Raw genomic sequence first — 22,795 nt, 5'->3', positions numbered from 1 at the left:
CTGTTTGTTTCAGAGACCAGAAAGCAGTTAAAAGAACATACTTCACTTCTGAATATTACTGCAATTAATTCTCAATGAGAATTATTTGAAATTTGAATACAGAGCTACTATCTTCCTACAAAATGGTTATGTTATACTAACTTGTTATCATCATACTCTCATACCGTTTAGACAAATTCACCTAATAAATTAGCAGAAGTAGAAAGAAACCATCAGGATTTCAAAATATTTATTTTTGTATGTGGGTGCAACACATCCCAAATCAAGGGCAACTTCCAACTTAAACAACATTGGCAGAAAAAAAAAAAAAAAAAACTTTCAGGGAAATTGAAATTCATTATAGCCATCAAGGTTTTTAAAAATAAAAGTTTGAGTATATTTCAAATGGGTATAGCATTGTCAGTTTCAACCATAAGAAAAAGTACTGCAAAAAAAAAATTACAGACATCACTGCCCTTATCACCTGTACAGAACATTGCATAGCAATAATGCCTTAAGTTTTATGAATTTGCAAATAGGCCTCAATATGTTAAAGGCAACAGGTTGTTAGCTGCAATGTGTATTCCTTACATTTGTTCATCGTTGACATGACAAAATGACAAGTGCTTAAAATTCCTATGTCCGATAAACGTCTATAATTCACAATCCAAGTTCAAGGTCTTCTAGCTCCTTCAACAGCTGGGCCTCCTTTTGCATTTTGTCAATCTATGAGGAAAAAAGGTAAACTATCAGAACATTCCTTTTCATAGAAGCCAAAAAGGATAAAGAGGTAGCACAGAAGCACATTAAACTCAAAGTTTCCCCAAAACTCACAGATCAACATAACATGTATCGATGTCAGATGTCAGGCTTTTTCTATCAGAATTCTCAACTGATATTAACTCAATGTTTCCCCTTTTCAGTTTAGTAGTTGTGGGCTCTACATCAATTTATGAAGGAACATACATTAAAGCTGGAGCTTCTGAATATCATATCTCGGTCAAGCAAGTCATTTTTAATTACACATCTGTACACATGAACTTGTTTTTTTGACTTGTAAGGGAAACATCATTGGATCATGCAAATAGTAGTACTACTAGAATAAGCTTCCCCAAATTTAAATTTTATGGGTAGGCCTACAACCAGAACAAATAAGAGAGATGGAGGAATATTCAAAGCATCTTTTTCATCAGTGCAAACAATCAACATTTGGTGACTTTGCATCATTTGAATACCTATGTGCCATCATTTAGTGTTCCCGTCAGATTTGTCATTTGTAGTTGCTGACTATCTACAGGCCTCCAAAACAGTAAGCTAAAGCTTGTCTTGAAGAGCTAGGCAAACTGTTGTCCGTTACCTGCTTAGAGTTTGACTGTCTTATCATATCAGGGGATCTGAATGTGCATGTGGATAATCCAGAAAACAATTGGATGAGATCTGCACTGCTTGACACTTTCCACCTAACTGCATGCCATGCCATATACAAGGGTCAACACAGATTCTTGACCATACCTTTGACCCTACATAACCAGATCAAACATATCCTTCCCCATTAACAAATAACTCACCATCTGGAACCACCGGTTACAAAGGTAAAGAACACAGCTTGATAAAGGCGGTGATGCTCTTTAATCTCAACTCATACTCATGTGGCAAGTTTTTACCTTTTACCCCTAACTTTTAAATAAACTAAACACCTTCTTAACATCACTAATGCCTTCTGTGGCAATCAGCACTAAAACTGGTCTTATCAAGGTTTTAAACGGCATACACCTCACCACAACTGCTGGCAAAAATGTGCCATACTATTAAAACTGCCTTGCCTTGTCTTTTTGTCTATAGTGAATTGCACTAGATATCTTGTATACACAATGGTCAATTCTTCAGGTAACCCTGTAACTGAATTCTTACCTGATTTTTCTGTAGAGGTTTACCAGATGCTTGTTGTTCCTTTAATTCTTCTATTGCCTTCAATTTCTGTAGAGAAAAAAACCCACACAATTCAGCAAGGGAAACATTCATAACAGAGACAACATGGTGGATCTGTAACTGTGGACTGTGGATCTGTTTCAAACAATCAAATCATATAGTTGGTGAAGGCAGAATTATCATTCAGTGTCATTTGGATGTTTTATTTCACCATTACTACAGAAATAGCCAGGCTCTTCAATCTGGTGCATGTATTAAGTGCAATAACACCCCACCACATTTGGGAGGGAAACTAAAACAATTATTATGCTTTTCATAGTCTGCACAAGCTATGCAGACATAAATGCATTGACCTGTATGCAAAGAGGTTTTGATGCCTATTTTTTTTCCAAACGTCCCTACAAACTTTGAATTCAAACGGTTTCTTCACAGCAAATGAATAGAAAATGCATCGTTTTGTCATGTAAGGACTTTTTAAATGACATTTTGAGTCTGTTGAGGCAAAAAAGGCACATTTAGATGATGCACAATGGGAGTTCTGGCCATTAGCTGCAGCTACTCCAGTCCGGTAGAACCGATTTTGGTCGTTATTTTTCCTATCGACAGTACTTAGTGACGTCTAGCGATCAAGATCCATGTAAAAATTGGCCGGATTTCTCCTTTAATGGTGCTATAACCAACTTATGTGCAGTTTCAGGTCTCTGACTAATAGCCTAGAAGCATTCCCGAGCTGAAAAAGCCAGTGATTGAATTGAGAAACAACTAATAATTAAAAAAAAAATTAAACACCACAGTAGTGTGTTGAACCATCAGGTTTACATATCTGGTAAATGTTCGATTATTAATGCCAATCCTTACACATAAATACACACCTACTAAATATATCATACAACTGTGTTGCATTTACTCACCTTTTTAACATTTTTGATCTTCTTGTCAAGCTCAGGGTCCCCTGAGGACACAGACGCAGGAGCCGGATTGGCTGGGGTGGGAGTGGGCTCAGGCTCCGTTTGTGGCACATCAGCCTTCTCCTGCTGAAAACAATCAAAAGACGATGATGAAAACCCCACGGAATCACTGCAGCAAGAGATCCTTTCTGGCTTGAAGGAGCATTCCGGCCAATTTTCACATAGATCTCCATTTCTCAAGGCCGGAATTCTCCTTTAAATGATCTCTTTCCAAACCTGTTCCGTCTGTAAAATTCTGTTTGTGCCATTACATAAAACAATACTGGTGAGAGGAATCTGTACCTGCTTGGATGCTTTCTTAGCTTCTCGTTTCTTCTGGTTCTTTAGGGCTGATTTAGACATTTGCTGCACACCTGCAGCACCTGGCCTCATGTTTTGTGGTGGCTCTTCCTCATGCTGATAGAGAAAATAATTAGTCACCCATATATACTGATGTGTGGTGTCTGTGGCACCTATGGTGGTGTGTATTGTATCTCATACTGCTTCATGGCATCACATATGCATGCATGCATGTATGTATGTACCTGTATGCATGTCCCTGTAAGTATGCATGTATGTATGTATGTATGTATGTATGCATGCATGTACCTTTATGTATGCATGTATGCATGTACCTTTATGTATGTATGTATGTGTAATGACAGATTGCTGAACTCAAAATAAACATGTTTGCCTCTGCATTAACTTATAAATATTGAATGACCTGAGATTCTAGCAAACAAAACTTCTTCTTCTGGTCTGACCGTCTTCACTGAACACTGTATTCGTAAGACTGGCCACTGAAAAAGTGCTAATGTGACTTCAAAAGAAAATCACAAATCGTTGTTTTGGCTGACACTCACCAGTTTGGAGGAAGCAGTTACAGGTTTGTTACGGAGGGCTGGCGGCCGGTAGGCTTGAGTCGGCTTGGCCTCTGTGCTGCCCAACTCACTCGGTGCGGCCTGGTACTTAATTGGCTTCTCTGGGAAAGTCCCAGCTGGGAAGGGCTGCCACTGCACCTCCCACAGCTCCTGTCCAGCCGCTGTGTCCTCCTTGTAAAGTACTGTGCCAGTGTAGTGCCAGATCTTGTAGCCGTTGCCCACACGCAGCCGCGGGGAGCAGGTGGCAGTGACGATGTGTTCCCCGTCGGGACACCAGGAGAAGAATGTGGCGTCGGCAGCCTGTGGCTTGGAAACCTGCTTGTACTTCTTGATGTCCCACACCTCCATGTGACCCTGCAAGTTTCCGAAGCCAGCTAGGACCAGGATGTGGGCCTGGGGGCTGTAGTAGACCGCGTTGCGAGGGCCCGTGCCAAAATCGAAGACCGGGTCACACTTGAGGTTGAACACTGTGGCCTTGGCAGGCATGAAGCCATACACAGCACAGAATTCAGTAGAGTTTGGACTCCACGCCACGTCATAGATAGGCCCATTCTTTGCTGCTCAAGGAAGAGACCAAAATGGAAGTCAGTCACAGTGTTTGCACAATGACCAATGCTTGCAAATTAAACTACAGTCCAAATCATCACAAAATGGAAAGGACGGGGAAATAAACTCTTACGTAGTTGCACCACTGCACTCTCTCCATTGGTGGCCAAATAATGTAGGGTTTGCTCTCCGTAGTAGGAGGCTCCAGTTTTATCCACCTCTGTACTTGCAGTCACCAGAAGAGCAGATGCTAAGAAGAGACAGGGAGATTGTTTCAAGCCTCCATTCGTAGTCTTTTTTCTTCATGAAAAGAGGCCAATTCAACACAACAACACAGATGTTTTTTTTAGTTCAAATAAATGCACAAAACCCTCACAGAACTCTAGAGACAAGACTCTGACATACCCTTTTTGTTCCAGAGCATCACCACTCTATCTGCCTTAAAGAAACTCTTATTTGCAAGAGCAGAGGTTGGCCCTCCAAAGTTTGGGTACTGGTAAAGCCGAACAAAAGAAGGACCACCCTTGCTCCCAGGGACATAAACAGCAACCTAGAGAAGCATGAATCCATGTTTACCACTTAAAGAAAACAGACAAAAGAATAACTTTTTATGCAGAAATTATTAATGGAGCAATTATAAATGACTACTTACTTTGTTGGGCTTGCATCCTGGAGACAAAGCAAATTCTGAAACCTTCTGTAAATGAAGTTTGTTGGCAATGGTTTCTGCAAAGGAAATAACAAATAACATTAAGACAACAAAGGAGGAAATATGATTCGCCATGTTATGACAAACAATACGAGATACCACTTACCAAAGTTGTTCTCTTCAAAGAAGTGAAGCTCATTGTTAACATTTCTGACTGCTATGCTCTCATCATCAGCCCAACTTGGACACCTGATTCAATTCAAATTCAAAGAACTTTATTTTTTCGTTAGGAACTTCATGTGTGAAATTCATGATGCCATAATTCATGATGGCATTATTAAGAAGAATAAAACAGCAACAAAACAATATCTTTAAAAAGTGACATGCATGTTACCATAACATTATCAGTTCTTTAAATTATTCAACTTACTCCAACAAACGAAATCATGGATTACATGAAATACTGGATGTCAAGTGTAGGCTTCTGTTGTTGTTCCCTAATACTCAGGGATGTTTCATGAGCTTGAAAGTGGCACATATGGGACTCATAAGTATATAATCCATAAAACAACTCACCATCCCTGCAGTTTTTTCTGATAGAAAGCTTTGATGCACTTCCCAGTCTGTAGGTCCCATAATTGCAGGTTAGGGTCTCCCTGTGGGTTGTCCTGTGTTTCTTAAAATAGAGGCAAGACCTTATGTTATTCCACAGTCAAGTCAGTCTTGTCATACACATAGAAATAGTTCAATGAATCTGATATTCAAAATTGCTCTACTGTTGAATTCGTTCCTGATATTGGTGTTTAAATACATACAGGCAAGGTATGGTTTGGGGCATTATTTGGCTTTGTAAACACTCACTTGTATATTGTTGCCATGTGGCAAGCACTTTATTCTGTGGAGAAAACTCCAAAAATGATGCCTTGGGTAGATCAAAATCCTGAACAGAGGATCCATCTGAAGTCTTCACAACACTGACCCTACAAGGAACATGTCTGATTTAAAACATTCTAAACACTAGCCAACAAGTCCTGGTGAAATGTTAATATGCCTTACTTGTCATTGTTGCACCAGCTGAACAGTGATCCATTTTTGCTGAAAGTCACGAACTTACATGAACGAGCGTCCCTGCAAAACAGAAACCACGTTACCTCTTGAGTAACAGCCACATCTCCCTATGTATCCTGACAGCGGCTACTGCTACAACCGCCACTGAAATAAGGACAGTTTGGGAACCTTGGAACATATACCTCTGGAAAGCAGGATACTCCGCACATTTCGGCGGCCCTTGCAGCAAAGTAGTCCCGTCCGAGCCACGGACTGTAAGAGGGGAACATAATGTTACAGCATGCTATCATGGCCAGCTATTCCGAACACTGCTATGGTGCATCGGACACCTTGAAACAACCATTATTAATAGTTTGCGTATAAAACGCTGTAAAACAGACAAATAAGGTCCAAATGCATAATTAAAAATGTCATGATATTTAAATGTGAGCTAGCTAGTTACCTATGGGTTGTGTGTTGTATTTGTGGGCTAGCTAATGTTCACTGCACCATCTGACGACCATTGACTAATCTCTCAATTAAATTACTGGGGTCTCCAATAGTAATATCGCGGTCAGATTACTTAACAATGTTAGTGCTGATCTAAAGCCTTACGAAAACCTGCTTGACAATACACTTTGAGACTGCTGTAGCAGTATTTACTGCTAAATGAATGAACGCACCTGCGAGAAGAGGTAAGGGAGGCGCCATGATTTAGCGGAAAAAGACATCTGGAAAGGAAATACGTAAATAGTCACGTGACTATCCTAAAGGCACACGTATGCATTATAAGTGCTGACGAGTACATTTAATAAACTGATTAAATTAATTATAAACGGTTTAGTGATTAAGGTTTAGGTAAATGCAACTAATCTTAATATAAAACAATTGTTTTAAAACCGGGCTCCTTGGATTGTGTTGAAACGAAAAGGTTCAGTCTTTCACACAACTTATAGATAGATTTTCCCCCACATATATTAGACATGTGTATAATTAATACTCATATAACAAGTTTAAAGTTGTAAGTTCTTTTTTAACTGGATTTAAAAGCATATAGGTTGAAAAGCCATCTCTATTCGCCACGACCACGGAATCGAGTAAGTGGGTGGAGCTGAGTTAGTGTGTACGTAGACATCTCTGAGGGAACTTCATCAATCGAAGAACAAGTCTTCAGAAGTCATTCGGGATTGCCATCTTTCAGATCACAAAAAGATCGCCACATAAACATTGCAATATGGTCGCCAAACAGAGAATACGCATGGCCAACGAAAAACACAGCAAAAACATCACGCAAAGAGGAAATGTGGTGAAATCTACGGTAAGTCTTTAAATCTTCGAAAGCGACGTGGAGTAGTCAACGTTATCTACTAGCCAGCTAGAGTTAACTTAACGTTAGCTGTTCAATTAATACACCTTTAATTTCGACCGTCGACAAATAGCCTTAGCTGCTACGTTACCTGAAATAATGCTTATTCCTAATTTCTTATGCTTTTAGGTTTGGTGTTCGTCAAAAATCAGTAAATGTTTGTCGTTCACGTTCGAATCAGCATCACATCCTTTTTTCCACAGCCTCTCGAATTAAAGTAGCCTATGGTTCCCAACTTGCAATTTACCTTTAATCAATTATCCGTTTTATGTCGGAAATGGTATGTCGTAAGTTTTATTTTTAAATCATGTAAATGTTTAAGGCTTTGGTAGAGATAACCTCACTACGTGAAATTGTTAGGCTAACAACTAGCCTAGTTGCTCTGCATAGGTGCCTAAGTCTGACGTTTTCTGTTCATATTATCCTTAAATGTGATTTGTTTATTCTTTTTTACAGAGGGCTCAAGACGAAAAAGTGGCAGTAGGACCATGGCTTCTTGCATTATTCATATTTGTCGTCTGTGGATCAGGTAAGTCGCTAAAATTATACAGTAATGCTTGAAGTTAAGTAAAAAAAAAAAAGAAAAAGAAATACTGTAAATTAATTATTCCATCGGTTTATGCTCATACATTTATTTGGGATAGGCAGAACACCAATGACAATCATCAGTTTATGTAATTAAATGACCTGATGTTGGTGAATATAACGTTAGCATACTCGGGTCAGATCGGTATGACAGTGGAAATGATCAAAGTTCATCTTTTTCTATCTATCTTTCCTCTAACCCTTGACCTTTGTTCATCCTAGAATAGGCTTGATTAGCTCAATTTGTAAACAGTTATACGTGGCTATTTAGTGGGCAGTCCTGTGAAGTGTGGGAGCACCGTCAATCTTAAAGTTGATCAAAGACTGTTTTAGAGCATTTGGCCAAAAACAGATATATTGTCCATAGTTGTAAAGCAGAAGCAGTTTTTTTTCTTTCAGATAATACAATAGTAACATTACATTATACTCTGTCAGGAATAAAATACATTATACTATATGGGCAAAATACTAAAAAAAAAGAGGTCTGCTATTTTTAATTATTGCAGATATTTTATGACAAGATTGGCTTTTTGCTCACAGGAGCACAGAGTATGTTTGCTGTGGTCTCTTTCTCTAAAGTGTGTCTTCTTTTCCACAGCAATTTTCCAGATCATCCAAAGCATCAGGATGGGAATGTAGTGTAAAGAGACCCCATTACACTCTGAGCTCTCAGCATTCCTCCTCATTTCCAAGATGGTTACACCCTTCTGGCAAGCCTGAAGATCAATCGTCCATTCCATCTTACATTATTTAATCTCTTTTACCCTCTTTCTAAGTGCCAAGATGGATAACCATAGCTATCTCTCCCTAATTCAATGAGGCATGTCACCTTACTTCAAAAGAAAATACTTGCCGAAGCCATACATTATGGGAATTTTGACATTCCATTGCAGGACCAACTTTGCTGCTGAATCTGTTGAGTGAAATCACATGTTTAAAACAAGACGGCCGAGTATAAGCAAACTTACCGTGATTGAATTTGTGTTTTTTTATCCATTTGTGATTCTTCAATGAAATTTCTCAAGATTCTCCTCTTTATTTTCAAAGAAGGACTGTATGAGAGAGTGTTGTGCCTTTCTAGGGACCATGTCATTTGACAGCTGTAACTGTGGTATAGATTAAAGGACAGGAGAAACAGTTATGAATCAGGATAAGGTACTCCCCTAAGTTGAATGTTGTTGCAAGCATGCAACATCTAACATTATGCACCTTTCTGTGTTATGGTTCTACAGCTTGTATAATACCTATCAAGTGATGGCTGGTGTATTTAGGTATGAAAATAAATGAAAGAAGTCTATGCAAACTCCTGAAGGAAATTATAGCTACACTGTGTGTGGCAACAGGCAAAAACATATGCTGTCAATAAAGTCTTCAAAACAAATTAAAAAAAAATGTAAAAGTAAATTAAACTCGTGAGTTGTTTTCTTTTACACTACCTGTCACAGAGGTGATAAAGAAAATGAAATCACATAAGACCAAAGTTTATATCAGATATCCACTACCAATAGACATGTCCACATACACACATCACTCTGTGGATTCAGTACATTTTCAGTGTCCTAAAACTCTTAGTGCACACGGGAAACAACCTAAACGGCTGGGTTACTGTAAGAGCATGAGTAAAGAGCGAGGGATGTGGTTTGATTTAGATTACATGGACGACCTTTAGCTACATTCGGAATTTGCCAATTAGTGGCAGAATCCATTGAGTCTTCATTTAAAGTAGTTCCTGCAAGAATAAGACGCCATGTACAGTGATAATCCACTTTATGATAGGAAATGTTTCTAACCAGTAAGTATCGTTACAAATCAGGCGACCAATGATTTGCGCAGGACTGCACTACGACGAACGCGTCCTCATTGTTCAAAGAGCCGACTACGTCACTTCCTTCAGAGAATGTTAGTTGTAGTTCATGAAGAGCTGTCAAACGTATGGCCTTTATGTCAAACATATGCTCGCTTTTCATTAAACTTGCCAATTGCAAAATTGCTCTTAAACCCATGAAAAGGTGGAACCATATAACAAGAACGTCAAAATTGTGGGCAGATTTTTTTCCTTTGTCAGCCATCTAACTCAACTGCGCGTCTTTGGGTAAGTAAAAAAAGCTAGCAAGCTAGCTACTAAGAGTAACGTTATAGTACAGTTGACACATTATGTTACTCTGAAGTAAGATTAAACCCATTATTATGGAACATGCCAGTATTATCACTATGTGTTGGCCAGTTGAAAGTTTAGGGTGCATAATGCACCCACTCGTTAGCTATCTTAAAATTCTTTTGGCTAAGTTTTTGTTGACACTCCAGTCAGCTGTAGCTCTCATGGATGTCAAGTTATAAGTTAGTGAGCTGTAACGTTGAGGATCTGCTGTTTGATGTGTGAGATTTATTTCGAAGCCGGTGTTAGTTGCTGAAGACCATTTGTATCGATATTGATTGAGTTAACTAATGATCTAAACTATTCAGATGTGGTAAAACAGTCAAACAGCCTTCAGGGTGGGTGTGGTGTAGCAACTTGTCACACCTATGCTATTTGTGGTCTCAATCAACATTGGTCGAGTTTGAATGCGATGGAATCATACAACGTTAATCTTTCGCCCCCGTTTTACCCATGTTGGTTAATCTCAGACGATTCTGACCGTGCCACCCCTCAGGTCAGGCACACAATGTAGCAGTTGATCTGGAATTGAGAGTGGAATGAAATAGTGATTGTTCTCTCACTGCAACTCTTTAAGCAGGCAGCTGTGCACCCCCTCCCTCCTTAGCTGCCGCATTCCACGCCACTGCCACGTCATTCAGGGGCAAGACGTGTCACGTGACACAAACAAATAAAAAAAAAAAGTCATCCAACAACTAGTCGCTGTGTCACGGAGTATCGTGTAATTAAGTTACGTTTTATAGCGAATCTCCATCGGTATGAACCAGCGTGTGGACTGCCAGAAAGAAAGAAAAACATTTGAAAATCAGCGCCACCTAGTGCTCTCAGAATGCTGTGGTTTCATCCTCCTTACATAATGCTCCAAATATCATCTGTTACAGGCATGGAGGCCCACAGTTCAGGTCAGCAGCTCTCACGAAAGAGGAAGCGAGAGGAGGGCTCAAACGGAGAGGCAGAGGATGGAGAGCGCAAAGCAAAGGCCCTACGCCGCATGCCGGTGAGCAAACAATAAACACCTGTGCTTGTGTGCATAGGTCATTCAAGTTGAACAGTGCAGGTGCATGATGTGTGTCGGAATGATGCCATCCTACTTTCTGTGACTCCGAAGGGCTTGACAGAGCCAGCGGCCTTTGCCGATGAGCTAGAAGAAGTGACCGGTGGGTATGTACGCGTGACTATGGAGGAGGCACAGAAGGGAACTCCTCGTAAGTATCACTCTGCTTTTTTCTTGTTGCCATAACAAAGTCCACCTTGTTTGACTGGAATGTAGAGCCACGTGACATATTGTTCTCAGGTGCAAAAGAAGCACTGTTTTGGCTGTCATTGTTGTTAGACAATTTGGCTGTCAAATTTTTTATATGACGGTGTGATATAAATGACTGTAACACACAGTTTTTCCTGCTTCTCTAAATGACACCATAAACTGCTGACTGGAACGTTCTGTTTTATTTCCTCTTTCTATCGTTCAGTTTGCCTCTCTTCCTCTGATGTCTTTTGTTCTCTCTTTGCTGTTATCAGCGGACCGGCCAGTGAGAGTGTACGCTGATGGCATTTTTGACATGTTCCATTCGGGGCATGCCAGGGCCCTGATGCAAGCCAAGTGCCTCTTTCCCAACACCTACCTCATTGTAGGAGGTGAGAGATGCACCTCATTATGTACGCACGCACACACACGCACAAAGTTCTTCAAAGTTGTACAAAGTTGTACTGAAGCCAGTTCAGCAAGCCCATTTCAGGCCTCATTGATATTAATGATACCATAATTGGCAGGGTGAAACATCTTCCTATTTCTGTCTTTCCTGTGGAATGTGTTGTTCCAGAGGAAGTTAGTTTACACAGTGGCGACATCTTGTGAAATGAGCTAATCTTGTAATTGTTCTCTTGTAGTGTGCAGCGATGACCTCACGCACAAGTTTAAGGGCTTCACGGTAATGAACGAGGATGAGCGATATGACGCAATCAGCCATTGCCGCTACGTTGACGAGGTAGTGCGTGACGCACCCTGGACGCTCACGCCCGACTTCCTGGCAGAGCACAGGGTGAGTCATTTACACAAGATCGAAGGAGGGGGAGGAAAAAAGAGTGTGATTGAAAAAGGAAGCGGAGTGGAAGAAGGTAATCTAGTTGGATGTTAAGTGTGTGTGTGTGTGTGTGTGTGTGTGTGTGTGTGTGTGTGTGTGTGTGTGTGTGTGTGTGTGTGTGTGTAAAATATATCAAGAGAGTGCGTAAATCTTCTGTTTCCTTATTGGCTTTTCTCAGATTGACTTTGTCGCCCACGATGACATCCCTTACTCGTCTGCAGGGAGTGATGATGTGTACAAACACATCAAGGAGGCGGGTAAGTGATGCTATGGTAATTCCGAGCACCCTAATTCTGTTGAAGAAAACTCTTGTTGTAATGCATGGCTGTACAGCACTAACTCTCTGAATGAAGACTGTACTTCAATGGTAACAGTCATCTGCGTTCAGCACTCAGGAAGACTGATGCTACAAATACTTAAAATATATTATATTTATATATATATATATATATATATTTATACTGTATATATTTTCCTCCTCTCTTCCCAGGCATGTTTGCTCCCACACAGCGAACTGAAGGCATCTCCACCTCGGACATCATCACACGCATCGTCCGGGACTACGACGTATATGTACGGCGCAACTTGCAGAGAGGCTACACCGCCAAGGAGCTCAACGTCAGCTTCATCAATGTATGTTCTTGTATGGCGGGAGTTCTACTTTTTAGACTTTTTATTACCTGCTCAAATCTACTGTCTGTTTGTCTTTCACTTATCAGTGGTACACATTGGTTAATGGATCACTGCCGTTTGACTGTAGCTACTGGCTCAAACAGACAAAGTTGACCTTTGACCTTTCCCTTGTGTCCAGGAGAAGAAATACCACCTGCAGGAGCGCGTGGACAAGGTGAAGCAGAAGGTGCGGGATGTGGAAGAGCGTTCCAAGGAGTTTGTGCAGAAGGTGGAGGAGAAGAGCATCGACCTCATCCAGAAGTGGGAGGAGAAGTCCCGCGAGTTCATCGGCAACTTCCTGCAGATGTTTGGCCCAGAGGGGGCACTGGTGAGCAGTGGGGTGAGGGAAGATGAAAAGGTGTGGGTGTGGGGGTGGGGGGGGTGTTGTCATGAGGGTAGGTGTCAGCATCTATGATGTCACAATACAAGGCTGAATTCTCAGAGGGTTTGGTAGGGTGTGATGGCCAGTAGAATGTTTATGCAGATACATTTTTTGACATAATATTTGCCCTCTCTCTCTCTCTCTCTCTCTCTCTCTCTCTCTCTCTCTCTCTCTCTCTCTCTCTCTCTCTCTCTCTCTACCTCTCTGTCCCCCGCCTTCCCCTGTGTGGTTGTCTGTGATCAGAAGCACATGTTGAAGGAGGGAAAGGGCCGGATGCTGCAGGCCATCAGCCCCAGGCAGAGCCCCAGCAGCAGTCCGACGCGGGAGGAGAGCGAGCGCTCGCCCTCGCCCACTTTCCGCCTGCCCTTCTTCACCAAGACGCCCCCCTCGTCCTGCTCGCCCCCCCTCTACAGCAGCAGCCTGCAGAGCATCAGCGAGGACGAGGACGACGAGGATTGAACCGACCGCCGACTGCCGACCGATGCCTCTCTTCCTCTCCCTTCCTCTCACTTACTCCCTCTCTCCAATCCCTTCGTCGGCTTCCCTCTATCAAGGCGATCTCAACCCTCCGTCCCTGTTGAAGTTCACCCGCAATCGCACGCATACACACACACACACACACACACACACACACCTCAGCTTTGAGCCACAGACGAGCGCAAAAGGGAAAAAAGTGCTTTTCCAAAATCTGTTTTCCTTAATTCTTATCAGTTTCAGTCCTCTGTCCTGTCTTCCCTTCACCCACCTGGCTGGTGGAATTGTGTGCAGAGGTGAACTGTGAACTGTTTTAGGAGACGGGGGTGTTCAACGTCTTGTGGGCCTTTGAGTCTTTGTGACTCTTTTTTCCCCTGAACATTCCAAGCACAAGGTGTAGGAGTGATATGGAGCGGCCCTGTTCTCGTCAAAAGTCTGAGGGGGCCCTCTAGTGAAGAATTCAGTCATTACAGGGCTTTTTTTTGTCCTCTTTTGCCCAACCCTGTTGCAACCACACACACACACACACTCCCTCTCTCTCTCACACACTCTCTCACTTTCACACACACACAAACACATAATTCCTTTTATAATCCCTCCGACTCAGTTGTCGGCCACGCCTGACAGACTCTGTACCCCATTTGCCAAGGCCCATTGGCAAGACCACAACACAGTGAAATCGAGAGCGATAGACACTGATTGTTTTCACTGCAGCAAAGTGTCGGGGGCAACTCCACAGCCTTCTTGTTTTCTTTCTTTCTCTCACCCAAAACGTATTACATTTCCGTGAGCACACTGAAAATAATTTTAGTAGTGTGTTTTACCCCCCCCACCCCATCCCCTTTCTTTTGTTGTACTACTACACCTGTTAATAGGTCACTGTTGGGCACATTTGTTTTGTTTTACCTCTGTGTGAATGTTTTGTTCATGGCAACCACTGTTCTTTTTATGGTCGCTTGAAATCAGGAGGATGTTAGCAGCTCTCACCAGTTTTTGTTTTTACTTCGTTCCAGTGGGACTCCGAGCACGCGCCGCACATGTTGTAGTGGCACGGTCCACAAGGTGGGGTGAGAGGAGGAAGGGGGTTGGGGGTCAGGGGATATTACACTCACGTTTTACACACTGAAATGCACCATCACCTCGTCCTGTCGTCTGAATGCCTTCTTTCCTGAACAAAGGCAGGGGTCTCATTCCAGACACTCGCAGTGGGGAAGAGAATCCCCCACCCCTTTTGGGTGGCAGGAACTAACTAGGGTTTGGGGACCGAGTAAGGCAGAGAGAGTGAGGACTGGGGCATGCAGGTTTTTTTTTTTTTTTTTTTTGGGGGGGGGGGGGGGTACGAGGAGCTGTGTAAGGCAGACAGGCCTCAGTGAGACTGTTTTTTTTCTCCCTACATGGAGTCGTGGAATGCTGGTCCTCTGCTCCCCGCTGGGAGACACGGCAGTGCAGTGAAGCACTAACTTATCGCCGTGGCCGAAAAAGAGAGAGGGAAAGAGAGAGAGTGTGCTCCATTATCGGTTACTCCCCGTTATCTATAAGGTGCTCTCTCTCTTTCTCTCTGTCCCTTCCTCCCTTGCTCTCTCTCTTTTTTTAAAGCTCTTAAAGCGAAAGCCTCAATACTCTTTTATCTTTTTGCCTCCCTTCCTGTACTTCCCTGCATCACCAAATGTTTTAGCCTGCGGTTGTGGGTCAGGAAGCCTTTTAAAAAAATAAAATAAAAGTCCTCTCCTGACCATTATTTTTTATTGATCAACAAGTCTATGCATTCATGATCATCTTTTTTGCATTTTTAGTTCATAAATAATAAAAGAATGTAATTTCATGGGTTGAACGTTGAGATGCATGGCAGTGCTCTTTCTCTCTTTCCCTGCAGTGTGCTCTCTCTCTCTTCTTCCCTCCCTCCCTCCCTCCCTCTCTCGTTCCAGTCTGCAGTGGAATCGCTGTCTGTCTGTCTGTCTGTCTGTCCGTCCGTGTGAGCACGGCTGCATTCCCAAGCCAGGCACCAGCAGACACTGTTAAGCTCTCAGCAGTGTGGTGGCACCTTTCCAGGGCCTGTAGGGACCCATTTCCAAACCACTGTTTACAATGCCCCGGCCCTGCCAGAGACAGTGTTAATCAAGAAGCGTGTGCACTTGCACTTGCAGCCAAAAACAAAATTGCCAGAACTAGCACGGCGATCATGTAGGTTGTGTGTGAGTGGGGGTGGGGAGGGAGTTTTTTTGTGATACCCTAAGCTCTCTTGGCACTTGTGTGTGCATCTGAGTATTGTGTGCCTGAACCCTTGTGCCCTCTCTCAGTCCAAGCCCCAGCCAGACGTCTCGCGAGCGTCATCACGTGACCACCAGCATTCTCCATGGCCCCACTCCACCCCACGTTCATCTCCATGTGCCAGTAGCTCACCTTAAAGCTACATTCCGGAAACACTATATGCTGCCCTATGTATGTGCTATACACCGATCTACAGTAGGTCAGTGGGGCTAACAGGAGACACCAAAATAGGAGTTTTGAAGGGCTGCGGTACTATGGTCCTCTTGGAGGTGCTAGGAATGTTACTGTGCTTACTTCATCAGATATGAATTTTTCCATTCTGTTCCCCAGAAGCACTAAAAATGAACTTTGGTGGAAGGGGCAAGTCTGCCCAACTTCTCTGATGTAGTTTGAGCTCATAACGAGTCAAGGGACTATTAGTCATCTTGAGGACATCACCTATCCAAACACTGTAACTGAAAATGTAAACTAGTCTCTAGTCTGCACAGCTTCAGAAGTTATTCAAAGTGTATCTAAACATTTCTGTCCTGTGTGCCGCCTTTAGAATTCAGTCTTCCATTGACACTAGCAGTTGCTTTTATGAACTGTGGAACTTAAGGATTAAAGGATAAGATCGGTCAATGTAATAAATGTTTTATTATTGATTTCAGTTGTTCAGATTTCTTTCCTGTGTATAAGTAGTAAGAATTTTGTCACTGCGAATCCAGTCAGACTATACCTAGGACATACATTTGCACAACTGGCTGTGATGTTCTTGATCAGTTAACATATGCAAGCCAACAATTCACTGAAACAAATATACCTTAATTGCTATTCTTCTACATGCGTGTATCTCTTCTCTAACAATAAACACATCTCAACACATCATACTTGTAACAACAGAGAATAAACTAGCCTATAACAAAGTTAGCCCTTTTTCCAATTATGTCACATTTCTTCAGATAATCTACTGTGCATTTCAGCGTACACATACAGAACAATACAGGCCCACATCTGTACATAGGTATATAATCAAACACATCAAAATAATCCCTAATACAACATGAATGCCCATGTGTATGGAAAAGAGGGATAAGCTTTTTCCATAATTGCTTTGTTTCTCAGTCTGAATGGCACTGTATTAGCATTTACATTGAAGACCTAGGTTGATCTAAAGCCCTAACATGACTGACTTGTGCTCAGGATGTAGTCATTTATGTTTGTCTTGCAGTTTAGAAGAGACTTCAGACATCAGAGTTTCAGATATCAGCAGAATGCTGAACCATGAGGGGGTTAGTGGAACATACAAATCAATAATGGAAAAAACAGGAACGGCATTCCTCAGCTCTCCTTGTGTATTTTCACTATGAGTATACCATGCAGAGAGAAGGTTCTCTGATAGAAATTACAGATGCCATTCACACAACTACATAAGACGGTCCATGGTTTGTTAGTCTTTTAAAAAATAAAGTAGACTCCTGACATCAGCAGAAGTCAAGCTTCCTGACCATATCATTCCTACTGAAAACCCATGGGAGTTGATATTCATGGACGACCACAAGTTTCTCACTGATGAGATAAACTGCTGCTGAGATGTGGTGACAGACTTCAGACCACAGAACTGAAGTAGCAAAAAAGCTCTTCATGTCAGGCAAAGGTTCAGCAGATGGGGGCATGACTACTGGATTTACTTCCCCCTTTACTGTGCCTTTTTTGGACCCAAGCGGGACTCCATCAGCTGTTGGAGGAGCGCTCTGGCTTCAGACGGATAGCCCAAGAGTTGGCTGAGACCACGTTGCCACGACGATGGACGCGACAGGTGTAGGTGCCCTCATTGAACTCGTTGGCAACGATGCGCAGGTCGCGGTCCTTCATGACTATATAGCCTGGGATTGAGGTGACGAGCTGCTCCCCATCTTTATACCAGCTACACCAAGGACAGACAGAGAGGACAGATCATTATATAAAATATAAACAAAAGCTAAAGATAACAATCATCCTTTTCACCTTGCTTTGCAAAACCCCTTATTTTAGCCTTCAATAACAGATATTACTTAAAAACAGAATACCCTGAATCCCATCAACATGTCATGAATTTGTTACCTGACTTTCGGTGGCACCTTGGCACTTTTCGTCCCACAGCGGAAGCCAACCACTTTTCCACGGGGCACCATCTTCACCTTGACGTTGGCAGGGGGTGGAGTGGGTGTGCTGATGGCATCCAGAGGCTCTGAAAAACAAGAATAAGAGAAGAAGTCAGGACAACAGCAAAGAACAAATTGTCCACCCTTAATTTGTCATGTTGTTTGCCAGATAAGAAGGGCACTGAATGGGAAAGTGAACTGGGTCTGATTTGGAATGGAGCCAGTGGATAAATACTCGCCAGGATAAACCCTCTCAGTCAATTGCTGTGTCAGTGGGTACTGTTATTTTAGAGGCATGCAGTGTAGTCTAAACACATCCCGCCATAAGCGTGCTGTGTTTTTTTTTTTTTTTTTTTGGGGGGGGGGGGGGTTCTTATTCAGAGACATGTGAGGCGGATGTGTATCAGGACATATTTTGTTTGTAGTGGTAAACATCACTGAGTGTGATGAAATGATCAGATGGTGAGTTATCACCGAATGTGGCTTATTATGCTAGCAAGATTGATCAATAACTTAATATCAATAAGTTATCGAACAAAAGGAGTTTCTTTACCATAGCAAAGGTCACAGCGCTGAGGACAGTGCTTCTTCATGAAGCTCCTTCGTCTTTCACAAAAGCCCAACCTCGCCCAAGGCTCACAGACACGACGTTTGTCTTGGCAGCCTGACACACACACACACACACACACACACACACACACACACACACACACACACACACACACACACACACACACACACACACACACACACACACACACACAAACACACAGATAAATACTCAAATACACAGGTCTACAGAATACAAACCAATTATTTGTTTTGTTTCAAATATACACTACCGTTCAAAAGTTTGGAGTCACTTGTTTTCATCATTAATGTTGTAAATGACTGTTGTAGAAAGAAATGGCTGATCTTTAATGCAATATACACTGCCCATTATCAGAAACCATTCATCCAACATTCTGTTTACTAATCTGCTATCATTTTAAAAGGCTAACTGAGAAAACATGGGAGAACCCTTTTGCAATTATGTCAGCACATAATGTAATCTGAAAACTGCTGCCCTGATCTCAGCTGGTATTCTGTCTATAACGGAGTAGAATGGAAATTTTAATGGAGTGGAATTTGGAAAAGTCACCCTAAACTGTGGAACGGCAGTGTATGTATGCATCACTTGAAGCATGCACAAATGAGCACTCCTGGAGTAAAGGAGGTGGTTGTGTGTGAGCTGAGGTAATGCTAGTGCCACGTATCTAGACTCTAAATACAAGCCTCTGAGGCAACTTCCTAGTCTGGCAGATCTGGACACGCAACCATGAGGGAGCACTGATACACTGCAATAACAAGGTAGCGAGTGGCTGCTTTTATCTCATGTTTATAGGGGAAGCAGAATGGAAAATGTCCAAAATAAAAACGATATTCGATAAGCTCCATGGAAAAAACGAGGAATTCCGTCCTATATCTTATGTTGTTATGCCCTCGGGCTGTCTGCTGCTGAGTTACTGACCGTAGAGTCTCTGGATCCCCCAGATGTCGTCCTGCGCGATGTTCCTCTGGCCGGTGTAGGTGGCGTTGGGGTGCATGAGGGCCTGCGGGTCTTGCGAGTGCCACAGGCCCAGGGCATGGCCGATCTCGTGGGCCGCCACCTGGACCAGGTCATTGAGCCACACACCTGAGCCAAGACCCAGAGGGGAGAGACAGAGGCAGAGAGGGGAATCCACTGGTGATCCAACATGCAAATCTGAAACAATACACTCTCTCTCTCTAATGTCACACACACACACACACACACACACACACACACACACACACACACCAAGAGAATTACAGATCTTAAACCTGTACCTTGTTTCCAGCTGAAGCGGGACTTTCCCAGGATCCAGAACTCATGGTTGTCAAAGTGGATCTCTCCACGTGGAGGCAAGAAGGCATGGGCCAACTCCCCATTCAGACCATCAAAACACGGGTGCAGCGGAGACCACCAGCAGTCCGTGTGATTGAAGGTATAGAAACCTGACACACACACACACACACACACACACACACACACACACACACAGGGATAGTGATAGTAAAGCTGTCCAGCTGGCCGGGTTTCCCACATTTCCAGCCAAAAAAATTCACTACATTTTAATTTCCGCTAAGTGCATTGTTTCATGTTGTGACGCTCTCGTCTGATAGCTCACCAATGACGATGTCAGCGCTCTTGTTGGGGTTGGTGATTTCGGTGAAGGAGAGGGGGGACACGTCACTCCACTTAGTGAAAGCGATGCTGATGGCTTTACGTGTGTCATCTTTGTTCAGCGTATTAGGAAACTTCGTAATCCTTATTGACAGCACAGAAATCTCAATTATCCTTCAGGGTTAAGTAACAAGAAATTGTCTCCTCCCAATGCTCCCTCTATTCTCTCTCTCCATCTCTCTCTCTCTCTCTCTCTTCACACATTCCTTTTCAAATAAACTTATATTCCTGCGTGGCAGTCTGCTATCAATTAAGCACATCTCCGGCCACCTCCCAGCAGTCTCCGAGTTCAAGCTCTTTCTCGAAATAGCACTCGGCTCAAGTGCCCTCATTTATTTCTCTTTTCTTTCTCCTGCTTTTCCCCCCTTTTCCCCCCTCAACTTCCATTTCCTGTTCTCATCCATCTGTGGACAACATTGCCGTCCTCTCTCTAATTACCCATCCTTTCACATCTCTCACTTTTCTCACAGCACCACCGTCCCACCCCACCTACACCTAGACCCTAAACCCACAGCCCTTTCTCTCCCCTTTGTCCTTCCTCCACCCCAACCCCTGCACGTCTGCACACCCCACAACCCCCGCCCCACCACCCGCACCACCTCCTCCATCCTTCTGTCTCTCTCCTTGGTTCTCTCACTTGTAGGTAAGGTTGAAGTGTTCCCACTTGTAGCCCAGGGGGTTGATGGCGTAGCGCTTGGACCTGGCCAGAGCCACCCGGGAATGCACGTCCACCGGTGAGGGCACCTGGACGTAAGGGCGCGGCGAACGGACGACAGCCTCCTGGAAGAGATGGAGCAAACATGGTGGTGTGGATGAGGGATACGGAGAGGGGTAGGGTGGGGGGGGGGGGTAATGGAGAGAGAGAATTGGTTAGAGGGAGGTGGGCAATAATAGAAAAGTGTGTGGGGGTGGGGGCAGGGAGGAAGAAAGCAAAAGTAGGGGTGGGGGGCAATCCATCCTTTTTATTTGGACAGGCATTCTTTTTTACAAGATGATCTTCCCAGCACAGCAGGGTGCACTGAAGAGTGACCGCAGGAGACAGTAAAGAATATGAGAAATGTGTGCGATGACCTGCATTTAAGACAAGGCAATATTGAAGTAGACAGCATGCCGCAGAGCCAAGCCAATGAGACAGCCGGCAGGGACAAGAGAAGGAGGAAAAAGGAGTGCCTGTAACCCCCCCCCCCCCCATCATGGCAAATGGGTAGAAAGAAAGCAACGCCAAAAATCACCAGTATAATACAGTACAGATGTGGGACAGAGTAGACCACACTCCTCCATCCCCACGGCGGTTCTTCCTCTCTCTCTGTCTCTCTTCCAGTGCCATTTTCCTTCCTCATGCATGTCTATCGCCCTCTCTCTCTCTCCCCGGCCTGAAATATCTGTCGCCCACATGTGAGGAGAAGGACGGACAGCCTCGTCCCCTCCCCCAATGACCTTCAACACCTTTACTACACCAGTGCCCGTCTGCCCACCTTGGACAAGCCCCCTGAAGATTTGTGTCGAGGAAAAACCGTGTGAAAGATGGCCCTACTTGAAACTGCCCACAAAATACTGACAAAGAAACAAGCAAATACATGTAAAGTCTTAGCCATGTAACTTTTGTCCAAGAGATAATGTGACATTTTCATAGTGCAGTTCCTTGACACAGGCGTCTCTTCATTGATATTTTGCAGTGAAGTGTTGTGCAAATCCACTCACCATCTCTCTTCTCCACAGTGGAAAGGCTCCAGTTCCACTCAGAAGCATCAGTGAGATGGCCAGAGGTAACAGCCGTAAACAAGTCCAACTCATCTCCAAAAAATGAACTCGTAAACTTCCTGTGAATTCCGTGATTGTAAGTTTTGGAACTAGAATTGAATTTCCAGCTGGCTCTCAAGGGGTAAATCAGGGATCATATTTTCAAAACGGAACAAACGGAGAAAACTCTGCAGCTGTCTTCTTCAATAAACTTGAACATTCTGGTGGATAATAAAGTTTCCGAAGGCATTCATTTTAAAGTCAAATACGCAGTAACGTTTCTCCGTCCCACGCTGTCTTCGGAATCGGTGTGGTGCACGGTGCTGGCGTACTCACTGTCTGGAATCTTAACTCCAATGAGTTCAGCTGAGTTAAGCATTTAAACGAGACGTCCGAACCACTGTTTTCCTCGCTTCGGCAAAGTTGTGCGCTTCATGCAATCTTCCATTCTCGAATGCGCTCTTTTTTTCCCCTCCTTGCAAGGATCTACCCTGTCCCTGTCTCCTCAAAACTTTCGTTTCATACGCCTCATCCACAACCACTAGACGGACCAGGTGTCCTGCTCCCGCGGGTGAAGGGAAAGTGATGCATGGAGCGCCGCCCAGACCGCTTTACAAAGACCATCTACCTCGCCGACCCAACTCCACCCCATTCAGCCCCGCAACGGAGAATGACAAATAAAACGTTGTTACTCTGATTGAAAAGAAATAACGAATGCAAATTTAG

General features: G+C 43.3%; 4 protein-coding genes across 5 annotated transcripts; 2 read left to right on the top strand and 2 right to left on the bottom strand.

The window, feature by feature from the left end:
• Window positions 1-212: 212 nt before the first annotated feature.
• On the bottom strand, window positions 213-6,752 carry eif2a (eukaryotic translation initiation factor 2A). Of its 2 annotated transcripts, none has more exons than XM_076282504.1 (14): window positions 6,662-6,752; window positions 6,182-6,251; window positions 5,988-6,059; window positions 5,793-5,911; window positions 5,508-5,607; window positions 5,098-5,180; window positions 4,935-5,008; window positions 4,688-4,832; window positions 4,416-4,532; window positions 3,719-4,293; window positions 3,159-3,272; window positions 2,820-2,939; window positions 1,891-1,956; window positions 213-705 (listed from the first exon to the last, which is right to left on the bottom strand). In XM_076282504.1, exons 1-14 carry the CDS (start codon window positions 6,687-6,689, stop codon window positions 640-642), a joined length of 1,749 nt encoding a protein of 582 aa, XP_076138619.1. In that variant the 5' UTR covers window positions 6,690-6,752; the 3' UTR covers window positions 213-639. The 2 variants fall into 2 exon arrangements, with proteins under 2 accessions (XP_076138619.1, XP_076138618.1); XM_076282503.1 differs by having other exon boundaries at window positions 2,820-2,942; window positions 6,662-6,751.
• A 355-nt stretch (window positions 6,753-7,107) lies between these two features.
• On the top strand, window positions 7,108-9,338 carry serp1 (stress-associated endoplasmic reticulum protein 1). Its single transcript, XM_076282505.1, has 3 exons — window positions 7,108-7,296; window positions 7,801-7,873; window positions 8,528-9,338. Exons 1-3 carry the CDS (start codon window positions 7,213-7,215, stop codon window positions 8,566-8,568), a joined length of 198 nt encoding a protein of 65 aa, XP_076138620.1. The 5' UTR covers window positions 7,108-7,212; the 3' UTR covers window positions 8,569-9,338.
• Window positions 9,339-9,827: 489 nt separating this feature from the next.
• pcyt1ab (phosphate cytidylyltransferase 1A, choline b) lies at window positions 9,828-15,556 on the top strand. The gene is made up of 9 exons (XM_076282501.1): window positions 9,828-10,021; window positions 10,966-11,081; window positions 11,193-11,289; window positions 11,603-11,719; window positions 11,972-12,123; window positions 12,344-12,422; window positions 12,656-12,798; window positions 12,977-13,165; window positions 13,463-15,556. Exons 2-9 carry the CDS (start codon window positions 10,968-10,970, stop codon window positions 13,676-13,678), a joined length of 1,107 nt encoding a protein of 368 aa, XP_076138616.1. The 5' UTR covers window positions 9,828-10,021; window positions 10,966-10,967; the 3' UTR covers window positions 13,679-15,556.
• A 1,028-nt stretch (window positions 15,557-16,584) lies between these two features.
• mmp23bb (matrix metallopeptidase 23bb) lies at window positions 16,585-22,721 on the bottom strand. The gene is made up of 8 exons (XM_076282500.1): window positions 22,031-22,721; window positions 20,967-21,109; window positions 20,274-20,413; window positions 19,933-20,100; window positions 19,595-19,759; window positions 18,638-18,748; window positions 18,044-18,170; window positions 16,585-17,867 (listed from the first exon to the last, which is right to left on the bottom strand). Exons 1-8 carry the CDS (start codon window positions 22,121-22,123, stop codon window positions 17,675-17,677), a joined length of 1,140 nt encoding a protein of 379 aa, XP_076138615.1. The 5' UTR covers window positions 22,124-22,721; the 3' UTR covers window positions 16,585-17,674.
• Window positions 22,722-22,795: the final 74 nt, after the last annotated feature.

The sequence above is a fragment of the Alosa pseudoharengus genome, unplaced genomic scaffold (assembly GCF_046254945.1).
Source record: "Alosa pseudoharengus isolate Yale_2024_CS ecotype anadromous, Long Island Sound unplaced genomic scaffold, YU_APseudo_1.1 YU_APseudo_1.1_scf_13, whole genome shotgun sequence".
NCBI classification, from domain to species: Eukaryota; Metazoa; Chordata; class Actinopteri; order Clupeiformes; family Clupeidae; genus Alosa; species Alosa pseudoharengus.
Note: the sequence above shows the minus strand (reverse complement) of the source record. Positions and strands in the feature narration are given on the sequence as shown.

Bases quoted from the DNA above. Each gene is read 5' to 3' on its own strand.
- mmp23bb (XM_076282500.1), bottom strand. From the start codon at position 22,123: ATGAGTTGGACTTGTTTACGGCTGTTACCTCTGGCCATCTCACTGATG. The intron at 18,749-19,594 runs GTCAGTAACTCA...TGTGTGTGTCAG, and splicing joins GGGGATCCAGAGACTCTACG to GCTGCCAAGACAAACGTCGT. The intron at 18,171-18,637 runs GTAAAGAAACTC...CTTGTTTTTCAG, and splicing joins GCGCTGTGACCTTTGCTATG to AGCCTCTGGATGCCATCAGC.
- serp1 (XM_076282505.1), top strand. From the start codon at position 7,213: ATGGTCGCCAAACAGAGAATACGCATGGCCAACGAAAAACACAGCAAA. The intron at 7,297-7,800 runs GTAAGTCTTTAA...TCTTTTTTACAG, and splicing joins GAAATGTGGTGAAATCTACG to AGGGCTCAAGACGAAAAAGT. The intron at 7,874-8,527 runs GTAAGTCGCTAA...TCTTTTCCACAG, and splicing joins ATTTGTCGTCTGTGGATCAG to CAATTTTCCAGATCATCCAA.
- eif2a (XM_076282503.1), bottom strand. From the start codon at position 6,689: ATGGCGCCTCCCTTACCTCTTCTCGCAG. The intron at 5,009-5,097 runs GTAAGTGGTATC...TTTCCTTTGCAG, and splicing joins CTTTGAAGAGAACAACTTTG to AAACCATTGCCAACAAACTT. The intron at 3,273-3,718 runs GTGAGTGTCAGC...TTTCTCTATCAG, and splicing joins TAACTGCTTCCTCCAAACTG to CATGAGGAAGAGCCACCACA.
- pcyt1ab (XM_076282501.1), top strand. From the start codon at position 10,968: ATGGAGGCCCACAGTTCAGGTCAGCAGCTCTCACGAAAGAGGAAGCGA. The intron at 11,290-11,602 runs GTAAGTATCACT...TGCTGTTATCAG, and splicing joins GGCACAGAAGGGAACTCCTC to CGGACCGGCCAGTGAGAGTG. The intron at 12,423-12,655 runs GTAAGTGATGCT...CTCTCTTCCCAG, and splicing joins CAAACACATCAAGGAGGCGG to GCATGTTTGCTCCCACACAG.